Here is a 17,938-nt window from a genome sequence, read left to right as displayed (position 1 = left end):
AAGAAGGACAGTCCTCTTAGTATTTCATAAAAATAGTTGACCTTTAGCCAAGAGGATACAATGCTGGATATTTATACTTTGTGCTCTCTCTTTCACTCAGACTCCTCATCAGGTTCTGAAGATGAGACATCTGTGCGCAGGCAGTCATCAGTGGTCCCTCCTCCACCTACGGTTAATCCCAACCTGCAGAGCCCGGACTCCTGGATCAACAGCACTGTTCAGGGCTCCTCCACCTCTTCCTCGGCCTCCTCCACCTTGTCCCATGGAGAGGCGAGGCCGCAGCCTCAGAGCCAGCCTAAGCCCCAGCCTCAGCCCCAGTACAAGCCGCAGTACCAACCTCTGTATCAGCCTCCCTACCAACCGCAGCACCAGCCTCAGTCCTCAGCCCACACTGCAGCTGTGACGGACATGCTGGCTCACAGTCACATTGGTGAGACACTCAGCTAATTTATAACTTAAATATATTCATGGCCACCACTACCGTTATTAGTATACATGGAGCCGCTGTTTCACTGAAAGGATTTAGATAAAAAAGAACATTATCTTAAAATTTTGACTGAGTTTAGATTAAGCCTAGCGTATGTTAGATACTGGTCTCTATTATGCTCAAACAATAATTAGAAAGCAAGGTGAAACTTTAGGATGCCTTCGTTCAGACTGTCCTCCCCACTTCACCTGCAGCCCCCTCAGAGAACAGCACCCCACCTCCAGATGTGACAGCTGTGGCCCCTCCATCCAGAGGTCCACGGGTCGACCTGACCTCCAATCCTGTGGTCCGAGGAATGAGCCGCGGGCAGAGCCGCTCAAGCATGATGGAGACTGCGGACGGTAACGACTACACCACATACATTGTTTTATTTGCGGTAGCTCGTGTCTGACTCCACTCACAGATCTCTTCTTTCTTTGAAATAAGTGTTGACTTCCAACCACGACGTATCATTAATCAGACTTTACTGCTCTCTTTTCTTCTTGATCTTTCTTTACCCTGTCACATGTTTATTTGACTGGCTGACAGGAAGAGGTAATATCCAGAGTAAGGAAATCCCTCAGTGTATAATGTCCGTAGCCTTCTGTGTTTGCTGTCGTACCCTTACTCTCCCTCCTGTTTTAAATGAATGATTATAAAAATAAAAGCCACAAAAACGACACCCACGCACAGAATGAATCCTCACGTGTGATCCCAAACAAAACAACCTTTACCCCAGTTCTCACTGTTTTCCTTGTGTTGCCACCTACACATATGCTGCTTTTCATTTCCAAGAAATATGAAAAGATGTTATTATCAATCTTACCTAGAGAATACAGTCTATTGTGTTGTGGGATGAAGAGCAGCAGACTATGAGATGGTAACAAGTTTAGACATGTAGTGTTTTGTCACTGGATGTTAAAGCCACTGTGTGTGTGACTGTGTGTTTGAACTGCTGCTGCCCCTCTCCACCTTCATCGACCTTATAGGAGTTCCTGTGAACAGCAGAGTGTCCACTAAGATCCAGCAGCTGCTCAACACCCTGAAAAGGCCTAAAAGGCCCCCGCTCAGCGAGTTCTTCACCGACGACGCAGAGGAGATCGTAGAAGGTACGCGGCTTCTTGAAACACTTTGACCACCGTGGTGTTCCCAATTGGCTCTTTAAATTTTCTACTTAAGTGGCTTTGAAGGTTTCTTTTTTTCCAAATTGTACTTCATCATATACAGTATTACAATCTCAGTTTGATTGACTTGTGCAGACTTTACACATTTATCTATATTTAACAACTAAATATTGGGTAACACTGATAAGCCACCATGTATTAAGTGTTTATAAATTGTAACTAATGGCTTCATTAGTGGTTAAAGAGGAAGCCAATTGAAAGGCTGAATCAGTGAAACTGATGTACAGTATAGGTCAACCACTGATGTGTGGACTGCATTTTATCCGGGTGGTCTCCATAATCAATCTCATTCATCTGTAACATACCCAAAAGTGTTCTATTGTCTCTCTCACAGTGCCCCAGCCAGACCCCAACGTACCCAAGCCTGAGGGCCGTCAGATCATCCCGGTGAAAGGGGAGCCTTTGGGAGTGGTCAGTAACTGGCCCCCAGCCCTGCAGGCAGCGTTGGCCCGTTGGGGGGCCACTCAGGGAAAAAGCCCCGCCCTCACTGCTCTTGACATTACAGGCAAACCGCTCTGTACACTGACTTATGGTGAGACACAACACTGTTAATATACTAATGTACTATGCTATGTTGAGAGCTATTTTTAACAAGTTCCTGTTAAGAGACATATGTGAGATTTCTTTTGGCAGACCCCTACCCCCCCTTACTAACCTCCTCCCCGCTCCACCTTCTGTCTGTTAGGGAAGCTGTGGAGTCGCAGTGTAAAGCTGGCATACACCCTCCTGAACAAGCTGGGCACCAAGAACGAGCAAATCCTCAAACCTGGCGACAAGGTGACAGAACTGACACACAATACACACAACAAACGTATAACAAAGGTAGTGTCATACTGACAAAATAATTTAGCACAGAGGACACAACGTTTTGAAGTGTTTGCAACAATAGGTACTGAATTAAAAGTTGAATGTCTTGGTAGGTGGCGCTGGTGTACCCCAACAGTGACCCTGGTATGTTCTGGGTGGCCTTCTACGGCTGCCTCCTAGCTGAAGTTATACCTGTACCTATTGAAGTACCACTCTCTCGCAAAGTAAGAAAACCATCAAACATGTCCATTTCGTGAGTACAGAATCAGAATTAATTTTCTTTCTGTTCAACTATGAATGTTTAATTGTGTGTGTGTGTGTGTGTGTGTGTGTGTGTGTGTGTGTGTGTGTGTGTGTGTGTGTGTGTGTGTGTGTGTGTGTGTGTGTGTGCGTGTGGTGATTTTAGGATGTAGGTATCAGCCAGGTGGGGTTTCTGCTCGGTAGCTGTGGTGTTGGTCTGGCTCTGACCAGTGAGATCTGTCTGAAGGGTTTACCCAAAACACCCACTGGCGAAATACTGCAGTTTAAAGGTCAATATACTTGTACACTCTTTCTGAGATTATTGAAGTTTGTTAAATAATTAGACATTATCTCAGGTCACCTTCAGATGTGTTTGGGATACATTGTACTCTGTGTTTAATGAATGAAGAAGTCACAATGAATTTCACGCATCAGTGTTCTTAAAATTCTTGTATAACATTTGGAAATAAATGCCTTTTTTATATTCTGAAGTATAATGTAAGCCCCCTTGATTTTACTTCACTTTACTGATGCCTTTCTCTGATAGGCTGGCCTCGACTAAAGTGGGTGGTGACAGATTCAAAATACCTGACCAAGCCTTCCAAAGACTGGCAGCCACACATCCCCACTGCCAACACTGACCCTGCATATATAGAGGTAACAGAGCTGCTTACTGGTGTGTCAGCTGATTGCATTAACCAGTTACTGCTTTTATATTTTATTGTATAACTGGCTGTCTTTTGGATCACAATTAAAACAAAATGTAGTTTTTTGGAACCTTATCACTTAGTCTCGCTTTGCCAGAACTTCCTCTACAGCACTGCGGAGGAGGGTCTGGCTACTCCATACAGCATTACGGGATGGGAGAAAAACGTGCTCTGGTGTATTGGCATTTCTTTAAACCAATCACAATCGTCATGGGCGGCGCTAAGCTCTGGGAAAAGCCACGGTGCTGCTGCAAAATAGCCTTGGGAAGGAACTTATTTTGGTTAAACGTGTACGTTCGAATGTTGTTTTAGGGGTGCCTGGGTAGCTCACCTGGTAGAGCGCACGCCCATATAAAGAGGCTTAGTCCTCTAACCTCAAATCTAACCTGGCAGTTAACCATAGTCCTCATAAATCGACCGGAGTATAACATTCCAACACAAACTAATTGGAACGGACATCCGGCTGAAAAGAGTGAAATCCGGTGGAATTTTCGACGGCAACGGAGCAATCCCGGAAGTGGAACGTCGTGGATATAGACTAATAAACACCTGACCTGCATGCTTACTGATCAAGGTATTATAAAAAGAAAAGCGTGTTGCGGTTGGCACAAGTATTCACATGTTCCTCTCCTGTTTCTATGTAGTACAAGGCGAGTAAAGATGGCACAGTGGTGGGTGTGGCTGTGTCTAAAGTCGCCATGTTGACCCACTGCCAAGCACTGACCCAGGCCTGCAACTACTGTGAGGGTGAGTGAAGCCGCGGCGTATCGTCAGCATCCATCATCTGAGGGTTTCTTCATCAACACAGTTGTTATGAGTCTGAAGTCTCTTGTGTATCTCTTCAATTTAAGGGGAAACTTTAGTGAATGTCCTGGACTTTAAAAAGGATATAGGCCTGTGGCATGGAGTTCTCACGGTAAGTGTGTGTGGACCTTTTATTATATTTTTACATTTTCTGTAATTTAAGAACAAAATTTAGTAGAATGTACCAATGTGGGGGTTTTGTCATGATGGGAAAAATCAGGTATTATACTGTATTAAGATTAAGATAATCAGCCACAATATTTTGTGCTTAATCAGGTTTTGTTTGTTTCCAGGCTGTGATGAACAGGATACACACTATCAGTGTTCCCTATGCAGTAATGAAGGCGTGTCCTCTCTCCTGGGTACAGAGGGTCCACAACCACAAAGGTAACACTTGTCTCTCAGCTTGAGTAATGCCAAATAAAAGTATGATATAATAAATGTGTGACATGTCACTGTTTTTCTCGTGCAGCTCGTATAGCTTTGGTGAAGTGCCGTGATTTACACTGGGCCATGATGGCTCATCGGGACCAGAGAGACACCAGTTTGGCTTCATTACGTATGCTGATTGTTGCTGATGGTGCTAACCCCTGTGAGTACTTCGTGCCCCCAGCCTTGTAAAACTAGGTATTTTCAAACGGCACAAATTAGATGTAATATGTTGAATCCCCTATCTCTTGGTAAAGGGTCGGTGTCTTCCTGTGATGCCTTCCTGAACGTGTTTCAGTCCCATGGGCTAAAACCTGAGGTCATCTGTCCCTGTGCCACCTCCCCTGAGGCTATGACAGTAGCTATACGCAGGTATGTCACTGACCCATATTTCCTTTTTGTATTGGGTTGTTTTAGCATTATATAAGAGGAAAAAGACAAACACAAAAGAAGATTGAAATACCTTCCTACCTACCTCCCATTTCTTCCTTCTTTCCACCCTTACGCCTTCCATTTCAATCCAAGGCCCAGGAAAGGACATTATAATTTATAAAAGGCAAAGATAAAACATGACACACTTCTTCACTCAAGGTTGATTTTTGTTTTTACTGGCCTAACAGGGTGGATGAAGACATAGTCAGTTGTATGTGGTGGCGAACATGGGTGGGTGGGCAGATGGCTAACAGTAAGAACAGATGGGATGGATGGAGATGCTCATGTTTGATCAAACTCTCCCCTGTGTAGACCGGGAGTACCAGGCACACCCCTCCCTGCCCGCGCCATTCTTTCCATGGGCGGCCTGAGTCACGGTGTCATCAGGGTCAACACAGAGGACAAGAACTCCGCCCTGACTGTACAAGATGTGGGGCATGTCATGCCTGGAGGTGAGAATAGAAGGAATGCTAAATGAGGTGAAAGGAAAGCATGAAAAACCGATGACAGATAGGTGCTTGTGGAAGAGCTATAGTATGTCAGAAATGTAAGCCCAATGATCAAGTATGAATGTTATGGAAAAAATGTATTTGAAATGTGTTGGTTCTTACACGGGAAAGAGGTTTGTGTTGCAGCCAACGCTCAAATCTTGAACACACCAACAAGAAAATGCTCTCCACTGCATTAACACATAACGATGAGATAACTTTCTCAAAAAAATTAAAAAAGGCAAAATGTTCCCTGGGATGGATTAGTTACAGTTTCACAAGCAATCGTTTGAGTTAGATTTTTTTTTCATACTGGCATGGACGTAAACCATGTGCTACATAGCAGGAATAATTATGGTATGCTTTGTAAAATATTCAAAATGACCATAAAGTTTTACATGATGGTGATGATGTATTTTTATTACTGTTTTAATACACTGTGTGTTTATTTCTGTGTGTGTCATGCAAACCATTTCATGAAATATACAAAACAAAAAGAAAATGGGCCTCCCTATCTACCTCTTTAAAGTTACACAGCTCAGACAACATATGCTCCTCTTGAATACTTTTTAAATGTGCAACTAAAGATATTTGGCTTCTAGGAAAAGCAAGAAGTCAATGTAAACTTTATCATCCAGAAGGAAAAAGTAATTTGGTCAAAAGAAAAACTGGGGTGAAATGTGGAATGTCATTGTTTTAAGACTTAAGTTGTCTGAATGTTGCCTTTGTGTGTATCCAGCTCTGATGTGCATTGTTAAGCCAGACGGGCCTCCTCAGTTGTGTAAAACAGATGAGATAGGTGAGATAATAATCAACTCTCGTGCTGGAGGCAACATGTACTACGGCCTGCCTGGAGTCACCAAAAACACCTTTGAGGTATGAAAGTAGAATTACACCACAACCCGCCTGTGCTGATACAGTCAGACAATGAATTAGTCATATTTTATATTTTCGCCCGTTCTGTGTGGTTGTGTTTAGGTAATACCTGTTAACGCTAATGGAGTTCCCATTGGAGAGATTCCATTTGTGCGGTCAGGACTCCTGGGGTTCGTTGGCCCAGTAAGTAGGACTGTTTCATTACAGTACAACATCTGTGGTAACTTGAGCCATCCTGGAAACCATCCTCATCTCTCTGTCTTTGAATGGGTCTGTGTACTATATACAGTATAATGACTCGGCTGTGTATCCTCCCGCTCCGTGCAGGGCAGTCTGATCTTTGTGGTGGGAAAGATCGAAGGTCTGCTGATGGTGAGCGGGCGGAGACACAACGCTGACGACCTGGTGGCAACTGCTCTTGCTGTGGAGCCAGTCAAGACCGTGTACCGTGGGAGGTGAGGAGACCACTAAATTCTTCTTCATACAAAGTGTGTGTGGAAAGATGCTGAGCACTTCTGTTTGTAAAGTGTGAAGTTTAATTTATTACTACTGACATCTGGTGGTACAAAAGAAGCATAGCAGGCCCAAAACAGGACTTCCATACCCTCTGAATAATGATCTTTAACATATGTGTGTGTGTGTTTGTGTGTGTCAGGATCGCTGTGTTTTCAATCACAGTGTTTTATGATGAGAGGGTAGCGATTGTGGCAGAGCAGAGGCCAGACGCCAGCGAAGAGGACAGCTTCCAGTGGATGAGCCGAGTGCTTCAGGTATATCACCTCATCATCTTCTATTTCTATTGTGATATGTATTGTGAAGCAGCTTTTTGCACAAGTAACAGGAAATAATATACAGATATAAACATGAAAAAGGGCGACGTTTTCAATCACAGTAAATCACTTATTAGTGATAGTGTTCTTATCTGATTATTTCCTGTCATCCTGTGTGTCTGTAATATGGAGACAGAAGCACCATTCTGTCATCCAAGTTCTTGAGTCACCTTCAGTCTTTTAAAAACTAATTTCTTGTAAGTAGTTTTTTTGTAAGAAACGTCACTGTTGCTGTCGTTTCTTCCGCAGGCTATCGACAGCATCCACCAGGTGGGCCTCTACTGTCTGGCTCTGGTCCCAGCCAACACCTTACCTAAAACACCCCTGGGTGGCATCCACATCTCTGACACCAAGCAGTTCTTCTTAGATGGCAACCTGCACCCCTGCAACATCCTAATGTGTCCCCACACGTGTGTCACCAACCTGCCCAAGCCCCGCCAGAAGCAGCCCGGTAAGCGACACTTATCCGCTGAAAGTATCCCCAAAGATGAGAGAAATTTGTGATTGTCCTGCGTGTGAGAGTCAGTCGGGGTTATAAAGTGTTTTGTAAAATAGGAGCAGTAGTCGGTAGTGTTACATAATGCACACATAACCGTTTCTGAATTTAGGAAGGCAATGTTTCTGCCACGTGGGCCCTTGGCTGTGGCAAATGTCACGCAATCGGCATACTCGAACACACAGCCATCGTCTAACATCGTGTTTCCCAAAATAAAATAGTAATGCAGTCTAGAATGTTTACCTTGCAGTCAAGTAAAAATGAAAGCTATTATAATTACAGATATTAAGATATTCTTGGGTGCTTTATTGCAAAAATGTGCTGTCACTGGTCTCTCTCTCTCTCTCTCTCTCTCTCTCTCTCTCTCTCTCTCTGTCTCTCTCTCCCTCTCTGTCTCTCTCTCACTTAATCTGTTGCTCCTTTCCTCCTATTTTTTTCTATTTGTTTCTCCCTGCCCTTCCCTTCGCTTTCTCTGTCTCTGTCTCACACTTTCCCTTTCTCCTGTAGTTGGTGTAGGTCCTGCGTCTGTGATGGTGGGCAACCTGGTGGCGGGGAAGAGGATTGCCCAGGCAGCAGGCAGGGACCTCGGCATGATCGAAGACCAGGATCTTGTCCGGAAGGTAACATGACTATGAACACTGTAGCTCTCACTTTCAACAAGCCGCTAACTTTGTATCTGGCAACTTTTTAACCACATTACCATTTTCAAAAGAGCCGCATACATGTCCTTCCAAATCAGCAAGAAACACATGATCAGCATCAATGATCCACTGTGTTAAAATGGTAAATAGTTAGGTTTGAAGACTTTCCACTGCCAGTGAAACAATGGCCCAGGCTCAGCCATAGCTCAGTTTTATAGATGTAAGAAAAAATCTGGACTCTTTCTGCTCTCGTTTTTCTCTCTCTCTCTCTCTCTCTCTCTCTCTCTCTCTCTCTCTCTCTCTCTCTGGATGTAGCTCTGTATGTGGCCCACTGTGATGGTAAGAATTATGGCCCCCTTCTGGCATCTTCCCCACACCTTTGTTTATTCTTGTTATGCTCTGATCTATATTGTATTGTGGTTTTCTTTTGTGTGCTTGTGTTAAAATGTCTCATAAGCAACAATTTGCATGTTCATTTTTTTTATCTGTTACCAGGTATGTATATCCTTTTGTAGCTTTCCCTTGTTTTACTGCAAACGTTCCTTTCACATCCTAAGTTATAGTTTATTATTTTAAGAGCTGGATTGGCTCAGAGTATGTGGTGTAAATTGTTTGCACGTTGACAGTTGTGTACTGAGGTATGCCGTCTCTGAGCACCACCTATTTTTGTTTTACTTGGGTGAATTAAATTAAGTTCTTCCATCAGCACAGAACTCCTCCCTGTATAAAACCTCCATGTTTGTATTAATGTATGAAGATTATTAAAGCACACCCTCAGATATACACTACATACATCTAATTATTTTTTATTTTTATTTCAGCATCAGTATTTGACGGAAGCCCTACAGTGGAGGGCACAGACAGACGCAGACCACGTCCTCTTTGTTCTTCTTAATGCCAAGGTATCAAACTGATCCTTTCATATGCTGAGCAAAACAGTCTGTATACTTTTACTGTTATGCACAACATTAATAATATTGCATGGTGACCTTGTATCACTTTGTGTGCATTACTCCTGTCTTTCAGGGTGTACCAGTGAGCACAGCAACCTGCGTCCAGCTTCACAAGCGAGCGGAGAAGATAGCTGCAGCGCTCACTGAGAAAGGCAGCATCAACACCGGAGAGAACGTAGTTCTGCTTTATCCTCCTGGTGGGTTCTGTCTCTGGCTTCCTGTCTGTGGCTATGTATTACTCCCATTGATATTTATTATCGTAAGTTTTCTCTTTTATTTTTTTACTTTGTTCTCCATCTTTCTCTCAGGCATTGATTTGATCGCCGCCTTCTACGGCTGTCTTTACGCTGGATGTGTTCCTGTAAACGTCAGACCTCCGCACCCTCAGAACCTGGCAGCCACGCTGCCTACTGTCCGCATGATTATTGATGTAAGTGTGTGCTCTCATTGCATGCAAATTGGTTTGTGTGTACATACATGTGTATTCATTAATTTAATCCTAATATCAGGGTCTTTTTTAGTGATGGCCTATATATAGATATTTATTATTAATAAGCTGGAGACATTGGACATTGAGCCACCTGTGATGACCCTGCTACCTAAAAGAACTTGACTGTTCTGACTCGTTTTGTAATTGAGCAACATGGTTTCTACTAGGTTAGACCTAACAAAGAAAATGCAGTTCACCAAAGACCTGATAACTTAACCGCAAAATAAGGTCATCCAGTTTGCCTGAAATGTTTTCCATCTTTAATCGCATTATTTTTAAAGGCAATCTTGCATACACTGTAGGTGTTCTAACTGAGAAATGTCCCACTCAGCACAAAATCTTGGTCACAAGTCTTAAAAAATGTGAAATTATTGGATACTTTTCAGAAATGTTTGTTCATATTCTTTGTTTATGTAAAAGATGAAAAAGTCAGCTGATACTTTGTTATTGGATTTTATTTTAATTCTCAAAAATCAATATCTTATTAGCCTCAAAACTCCAGTATCAGTTGGGCTATAAGAAGATAGATCATGTTGTGTGCATGCGCTTATTTGTGCTTATGCCTGTTTTTGTCACTTTATATTTCACGTTTAATTTTTGACTATTTGTAGCAGCTTCTCCTATTCAAATGAATCATGCTTGTGTTTTGTTACCAGGTCAGTAAAGCTGCATGTATCCTTACCACTCAAAACCTCATGAGGACTCTGCGCTCCAAAGAGGCTGCTGCTTCTGTAAACATTAAAACGTGGCCAACAATCATTGACACAGGTAAGATACCAAAAGATAGGCTTTTTGTCCAGCAGACATTCTGATTTGTCATAGCAGAAAAAGCACAGGGGTTACTAATAACATTAACGATGGCTCTGTTATATAATTGTTCCCGTGAGAGTGACAGTGAGAAGCACCATGACTGAAGCAGCTACATGGAATTCACTCATCATTAGTTTTTATAATTTATACCTGTGCTTTTCCTACTGTGACATGTCAAAATGGGTTGTGAAAAAGGCCTATTCTCATGCTCAGGCACAACTTCACCATATGTGAATACCTCTTATCATGAGGTCATGTATCAACAATTGCAAAATGTTACAAACAAAATTCCTCTGGTGTCACCATCAGTCTTAAGTTCAACTTTAACACATATTTTAATCCTGAATCCACATTAGCTATGCAAAATCTAATGACAGCTGTTTTGTGAGCCATTTTTGCTAAGTATTTGTAATAAGAAATGACGGTACTCCTAAATTAAGAATACATGTTTACAGTAGATGAATTTCTCATGCGTCAAACTCAAGATTGTAAAAAGGCTTATCAATTGCGGGTAATAGTCGTCTTAGTGAGTGTAAAGTTAGTAGTGTATAAAGTGCACAGTTCTGTCAGAAGCGCTCGTATCAGTTAGTGTGGACCGTTTGCAGCATTAAGACAAACAGGAAGTGGAGCATTTCTCTGCAGTGCCTTCACCTGTTATTACAAACAATGCTCAGTGGGAAGACAAACTTGTGAGTAGATAAGTGCTTGGTGCATTCTGTGTGTCTACTTTGTTTTCCTTTTTTAGTATGTGGGTATTATGTTCTGTCAAGCTCTTCCTAACAACATTGAGAGCAATGATTGACAGCGTAAGGTGTATCTGATTATGGTTAATGTTTGTTGTGTCATTATTGCTCAATATAATTTAATATTTACTGTTCTCTGTGAAACATGCACTGTTGTTTTTTTCAGATGACCTTCCTCGCCGCCGGCCTCCACAGATCTATAAGCCGCCCACAGCAGAGATGATTGCTTATCTGGACTTCAGTGTGTCCACTACAGGCATGCTCACTGGGGTCAAGGTGAGTCAGATGAGCTTCACTTTTAAATACTGCAGTGTTTGCTCTTGATCCCAATCCAATACCCTAATGCTATTACATATATACTGCTGAGCTCCTACAAGTCTTTCTCCCTCATTCGTTGGGTCTCCACCGCTTAAATTGGCTATCATTAATATTCTTATCATAACAATGTATTATAGTGATAATGTGAAGACAATCTGAGAAGCATCGCTCATAGTGATGAACCTACAGTGATATATCACCTGAATCTGCAGCCCCCTAGGCTTTACAGAGCGTTATAGTGAGTTGCAGCTCATTGTTAGCTGTCCGGCCCTCAAATTTACTGTTTTGGTTTACTTTCATACATAGCGTCGTTTTCGGCAGCGGCAGTAGCTGTCTTCAGTGAAAAAGCTCTAAAAACCCACCGTACACTACCTGCTCAGCACCAAACAGACTGACAGAGACATTTAGAGACAAGCTGTTGAACATAGTGGAGCACTTATCAGCTACAGAGCCAGATATTTCCCTCAGGAGTTGGTATAGACCAAAAACAGAACTAAAAGAGAGTGAATATTAGACTTAAATAAATCAGGATGCCAGAAACACAACAAATGAATATTAATGTTGCTCCAGTAACTGCTGGATGTGTAAAATGTTTAACAATCTAAAACATTAGCAGAGATAATTGGTTGTTTTTTCAGTCTAATTTTGTGTAGAGATATACAATTAAACATAATTCTGCAGCTGGATGTCCTGTGAGAAAATGTTTAAGTAGTGATGAGAAGTGAGAAGAAATTGAATCCTGAATGTCTTCAGCCACCATGTTTTTACAAATTGTGTGATTGTTCAGTTAGGAGAAGGAAAGGTTCTCATTGAGCGACAGAGAGACCAGTCAGTCATCTATTGTACAACCTTCCTGAAATGACCTCTGTCCCAAACTAATGCCTATTGACCGTTGCCAGACCACAATGAGTGGAGTGAAAATTGTGGACTGACAACAGAGTAACAGACTCAAGTCAATGGCATCTGTATAAAGCTGCCATTCTACACTGATGTTCAAAACATACAGCAAGAAATCCATCATAGAAGAGATACAAATGCTTAATTTACATATATTGACCTGAATTGAATATAAAACAATGCAGCCACAAGCAATGTTGCATTGCCAAAAGGTAGTCCACTGTAGGATGTAAAAGGCATCACAAAGTAGGAGTAGGCAAGACTGGTTAGAAAATTAGAAAATAATTCCTGGATATGCAGCAGTGTCAGTGTGACATTTTCCTTTTGAGTTTCTAATGTCTAATGTCTTCTTGTTTGTTGCAGGTGTCTCATGCAGCAGTCAGTGCACTTTGTCGCTCTATAAAGCTGCAGTGTGAACTGTACTCCTCTCGCCAAATAGCCATCTGCCTGGATCCTTACTGTGGGCTGGGCTTCGTCTTGTGGTGCCTCGCCAGGTGCAGTAAACCTACAAATACATACATGCTGTGTAGCATGGTTTTCTCTGTTTTGTTGTTCCTCCTCCATTCATTCACTTTTTCTCCCTCATGTCTTGTCTTTTAGTGTTTACTCAGGTCACCAGTCCGTCCTGATTCCTCCCTTTGAGTTAGAGAGCTGCTTGTCTCTGTGGCTGAGCACGCTCAGTCAGTACCGTATAAGAGACACCTTCTGCTCCTACTCCGTCATGGAGCTCTGCACTAAAGGACTGGGTACTCAGACTGAGTTACTCAAGGTGAGGACTACACACACACACACACACACACACACACACATATATATATATATATATATATATATATATAGATATAGATATAGATAGAGAGAGAGAGAGAGAATTACAGATATTTTATATTTCTGAAGGATTTGATAATTCAGTGTGTGTGTGTGTGTGTGTGTGTGTTAGGGCTGTGCAATTAATCGGGATAACAATTTCAGCTCCTAATGATCACAAAAACAGAATAATCGAGAAAAATCATTATTTTGCACATTATGTTTTGCAATTAAACTCTTACTTTGTCTTGTGTTCAGTGTTCAAACTGGTAAGGTATTAAGGGAAATTCACAGTTCTAGGTGTTTTCACTGTTGATTTGTTAAACTTTTTCACTGTTTTTTTTAAGTTCAATATTTGCAACATCTTTCCAAAAGTCAATGAGTAATCGTGTTAAATAATCGGGATTTCAGTATTGACCAAAATAATTGATTATGACTTTTTTTTCCATAATCGAGCAGCCCTAGTGTATGTGTGTGTGTATGTGTTTTAGGCCCGTGGTGTGAGCCTGTCGTGTGTGCGGAGCTGCGTGGTGATAGCAGAGGAACGCCCTCGACTCTCCCTCTCACACTCCTTCTCCAAGCTGTTTAAGGACATCGGGCTGTCGTCCAGAGCTGTCAGCACTGCTTTTGGTTCCAGGGTTAACCTGGCCATCTGCCTGCAGGTACGCCAACCAACTGAACCTGGCTTCACACAGAAGTACACTATAAATGATACCTAGACGAGAACCAGTGGGACATGTATGTACCTGCTCCTTGTGTGTTACAGGGCACCACTGGTCCTGATCCCTGTACAGTTTATGTGGACATGAAGTCCCTCCGCCATGACAGGTAAGAACACATGGATCACTGTAACCAGGATGAAACAAACATTTGAAAAGTCTTTAGTGTCCTAAACTGAGCATCTAAATGTAGGCCTACTGTATACAGTATATGGAGTGTAGGTGTTAGCTGATATTTCAGAGACGGAGTGAATTGTAGATTGATTGTACTGTATATGCTGCTTATGTATGTGAATTTTGCAGAGTGAGGGTTGTGGAGAGAGGAGCCCCTCAGAGTCTTCCTCTAATGGAGTCTGGCAAGGTGAGATGCAAAGATGTTAAGATTGTGGTGCATGTTGACAGTGTATATGACTCATTTTTTTTCATCTAAAGATACTGCCAGGTGTTCGGGTGATAATCGTAAATCCAGAGACCAGAGGTCCACTTGGTGATTCTCATCTAGGAGAGGTGAGATGTATATACTGTACAACATGACAGTATGATGAAAAAGCCTTTTTCCTTCTGAAACCAAGCTGTGACCCAGTGCGTGCTTCTCTCTCTTAGATCTGGGTGAACAGCCCTCACAATGCCAGTGGCTACTACACCATCTATGGAGAGGAGAGTCTTCAGGCCAACCACTTTAACACCAAGCTCAGCTTTGGAGACCCAAAGACCTTATGGGCCAGGACGGGATACTTGGGTTTTGTGAAAAGGACTGAGCTATTGGAAGCCACCGGAGGTAATTAGACCCTGACGGAGCTAAAGTCTAGATTTAAAACAAAATAGATTGGACTCAGTCAGTCGATGATGATGAGTTTATTATGAGATAGATTCTGAACACTTTTAAACAGAAAGCACACTCCTAGCCGCTTACACATTTTCTTTTGTTTTGTCTGCATTCTCTTCTGGGTGTTTTATGTTGCATGTATTTGTGTGCTCAGATCGGCACGACGCTCTCTTCGTGGTGGGATCACTGGATGAGACCTTGGAGCTAAGAGGGCTGCGCTATCACCCAATTGACATTGAAACCTCAGTGTCCCGGGCTCACCGCAGTATAGCTGAGAGGTGAGAATGGTCTTGATTTACATACCTTCCTGACTACGGCTGGGTACTGAATTCAATACTTTTAAGGCACTGACCGAACTGCATTTAAAGTATTGAGTATCGAAAAATGCCTCGTCATTCAATACCCAATTTCAATACCTAAGTAGTAAATCTCATCAGCGTCAGTGAGCCAATAAGCATGAAGCATGCTTCTACCAAGATCTAACAATGCTTGTGATTGGCTCTCTAACATTACACGTTGTAGAGGCACGCAGGGAAAACTCTACGTTACGCACAGAGATGGGGCTCACGTAGTAGGAGCTGAAAAATAAATAAAAAGATTTGAGCTGTAATGTGTAATGTTGTAATTTCTTTTTGTTTTATACAGTTGGCAATATCCACTTCTAAAATGCAATCTGCTCCTATGGCAAAAGAAAGCATATTGTGATACATTTAATTACACTGTGAAGAAAGCTAAGCGTATTTCCCAAAAGGTCCAACTATTCCTTTAAACATTGCTTTTGGGTTCTCGCTCCTCACAGTGCTGTGTTTACGTGGACCAACCTGCTGGTGGTGGTGTCAGAGCTGTGTGGTTCAGAGCAGGATGCGCTGGACCTGGTGCCTCTGATAACCAACGTGGTCCTGGAGGAACACCACCTCATCGTGGGTGTGGTGGTTATAGTGGACCCTGGGGTTATACCCATCAACTCACGGGGAGAGAAGCAACGCATGCACCTTCGTGACTCTTTCCTCGCTGACCAGCTGGATCCCATCTATGTTGCTTACAATATGTAAAGGTTTTTTGGTGGTCTGGTCTTATTCAGCCATCATCCACAGTCTGGATGCGTCTGCACCATCATCTTCACTTCACAGCTTTGGCCGAGGGTGAAAAGGAGAGCATGAACTACATGTACTGCCACCCAGCTCTGTGTGACACCAGCATATCTTGGCCACTGCATGTCTGTGATTGGACCTGCCATGTTTGGAGTTCTTCACTGTGTTTCATTAATAGAATTTTGCAAATGGGACAGAAGCAACGTGTACTACATATGGCAATGGAAAAAAAGCCCCCCTGTTGCATTTTTTTAGGGAAAGGGCGAGAAAACACATACAACAGACCACTTTTGAATTTAATTATATATTAATGTCTTTGTGAAAATCCACTGTCTTATTCTGTACCTACCACAAACCTCTTAAAGCAATTTCCCTTCTGTGTCTACACAGATTCCAAGAGCTACTAAACTTAGATCAACAACTTGAAATATTTTTTACATGCAGCTTTCAAACAAACGCACACAAACCCATGCACTGAGCCCTTGTCATTTCTCGCTGACATGGGTGAATAAAAGAGGGCAGATGAAAGCAAACCATTAGTAAACACGTAGCCAGTCTCGGTCTGTGTGCATTATTTAGAAAGTTTATTTTGACCCATGATAATGAAGCCAAATACATTTTCACAACTTTCTTGCCCTAATATATTTCCTGCCTTATTAAAAATGTCAGCCATACATTCCTATCTTAATTTTTAATGAATCTGTTACTAATAGCTGTTTTATTGTCCTTTGGTTTTGACTAGTAATGGAAATCCTGACAGATATCCAAAGGGATCAAAAAAGAGGAAAGAGGCCATATTCTGTACTGTACCTATAAAGACCTGTTGTATTTTAGATACTGTATCTAACTGTATAGATATTTTCAATTGTATAAATGTACAAATGCTTGACTAGTCACTCTCAGTTGCTGGTTTATGGATAGTTAACCCAGCTGAGGGATGATAATTGTAGCAGAGAGAGGATTGTAAATAAGATTTAACAGTTTTGACAGTACTTTTGAAATGGAATATTAGTTGTAAAATGGAGAGTTAAGATAATTAACTTTAAAGCATTGTTAGTCAGGATAGATATAACATTGCACTTTCTCAAAAATTGTCTATTTTATTATAACAATGAGGCATTATAATTAATGGTTCAGGAGCATATATTATTCTGAGGATTCTTGCTTGAGGAGCTTTGAGAGTTTACTGGGAGGGCTATCACTGTTAAAGTCAGGGAACTTTCCTGTCGGCCATTGAAAAAAAGAAGAAGGAAAATAAATGGCTGTTCTCAGGCTACCAGGTTATTTGGTAATTTTTTTTTTAATTAGGCCCACAACCGTTCATCTAATATCCATTGCCATTGTACTTTGTATTGCTAAACAGCCATACCCCTCTTAGTTTTGTATTGCATAATAGAGCAAGTGTTTGAGAGTTTGGCCCTTTCCTTTTCATCTTCACACTCAAAGTTCATTCAAACTGTGTTTTGTCTTTGTACAACTTTGTAAAGAATTACTTTGAATTCCAACAGGATTGTTGTTGGTACTTTAAATCTGTAGTCAATAGAGGCAAGTCATCATGTATCTGGATTAATTTATGTGTTCAGTCACTGGATTTAAAAGCACTTGTAAATGCAGTTGCAAAGCTGAGCCACATCTGAAATATCCTTGATTGGCAAGTAAAGTAATTGTATAAAAAGGGTAAAAAGAAAAAAATATATATTTGCAAAGTGTATTTGGTTTTCTGTAATCTTGTGCTTTCCTTGTGCTCCTTGCCATTATTTATAGGCTCTTTGTACTGGATTTTACTGTATTTCAGTGATGAACACTTAATGTCAACATGTAAATAGCTTTCCTTGTTATTTTTGGACTTTTACAATTGTGTCATTATAACATTCAATCAAGCCA

The 17,938-nt window shown here is 41.7% G+C and overlaps 1 protein-coding gene across 1 annotated transcript in view; it reads left to right on the top strand.

Moving 5' to 3' along the window:
* dip2bb (disco-interacting protein 2 homolog Bb) overlaps window positions 1-17,753 on the top strand; it is a 39,113-nt gene extending 21,360 nt beyond the window's left edge. Inside the window, exons 5-38 of the mRNA XM_078248357.1 lie at window positions 101-430; window positions 682-828; window positions 1,456-1,575; window positions 1,985-2,182; window positions 2,336-2,427; window positions 2,571-2,681; window positions 2,864-2,987; window positions 3,245-3,354; window positions 4,049-4,151; window positions 4,256-4,320; window positions 4,502-4,595; window positions 4,681-4,800; window positions 4,895-5,009; window positions 5,382-5,521; window positions 6,297-6,433; window positions 6,536-6,616; window positions 6,761-6,888; window positions 7,089-7,203; window positions 7,513-7,714; window positions 8,267-8,379; window positions 9,222-9,302; window positions 9,427-9,550; window positions 9,662-9,783; window positions 10,500-10,611; window positions 11,563-11,672; window positions 12,975-13,105; window positions 13,212-13,380; window positions 13,910-14,080; window positions 14,185-14,246; window positions 14,441-14,498; window positions 14,570-14,644; window positions 14,741-14,915; window positions 15,118-15,241; window positions 15,763-17,753. Of these exons, the coding sequence (XP_078104483.1) occupies window positions 101-430; window positions 682-828; window positions 1,456-1,575; window positions 1,985-2,182; window positions 2,336-2,427; window positions 2,571-2,681; window positions 2,864-2,987; window positions 3,245-3,354; window positions 4,049-4,151; window positions 4,256-4,320; window positions 4,502-4,595; window positions 4,681-4,800; window positions 4,895-5,009; window positions 5,382-5,521; window positions 6,297-6,433; window positions 6,536-6,616; window positions 6,761-6,888; window positions 7,089-7,203; window positions 7,513-7,714; window positions 8,267-8,379; window positions 9,222-9,302; window positions 9,427-9,550; window positions 9,662-9,783; window positions 10,500-10,611; window positions 11,563-11,672; window positions 12,975-13,105; window positions 13,212-13,380; window positions 13,910-14,080; window positions 14,185-14,246; window positions 14,441-14,498; window positions 14,570-14,644; window positions 14,741-14,915; window positions 15,118-15,241; window positions 15,763-16,015 (4,412 nt within the window). The 3' untranslated portion in view covers window positions 16,016-17,753. The remainder of the gene's footprint in view (window positions 1-100; window positions 431-681; window positions 829-1,455; window positions 1,576-1,984; window positions 2,183-2,335; window positions 2,428-2,570; window positions 2,682-2,863; window positions 2,988-3,244; window positions 3,355-4,048; window positions 4,152-4,255; window positions 4,321-4,501; window positions 4,596-4,680; window positions 4,801-4,894; window positions 5,010-5,381; window positions 5,522-6,296; window positions 6,434-6,535; window positions 6,617-6,760; window positions 6,889-7,088; window positions 7,204-7,512; window positions 7,715-8,266; window positions 8,380-9,221; window positions 9,303-9,426; window positions 9,551-9,661; window positions 9,784-10,499; window positions 10,612-11,562; window positions 11,673-12,974; window positions 13,106-13,211; window positions 13,381-13,909; window positions 14,081-14,184; window positions 14,247-14,440; window positions 14,499-14,569; window positions 14,645-14,740; window positions 14,916-15,117; window positions 15,242-15,762) is intronic.
* Window positions 17,754-17,938: the final 185 nt, after the last annotated feature.

This window comes from Sander vitreus, chromosome 4, assembly GCF_031162955.1.
Source record: "Sander vitreus isolate 19-12246 chromosome 4, sanVit1, whole genome shotgun sequence".
NCBI classification, from domain to species: domain Eukaryota; kingdom Metazoa; phylum Chordata; class Actinopteri; order Perciformes; family Percidae; genus Sander; species Sander vitreus.
The sequence above is the reverse complement of the archived record's forward strand: the minus strand, read 5'-3'. Positions and strand labels throughout refer to the sequence as shown.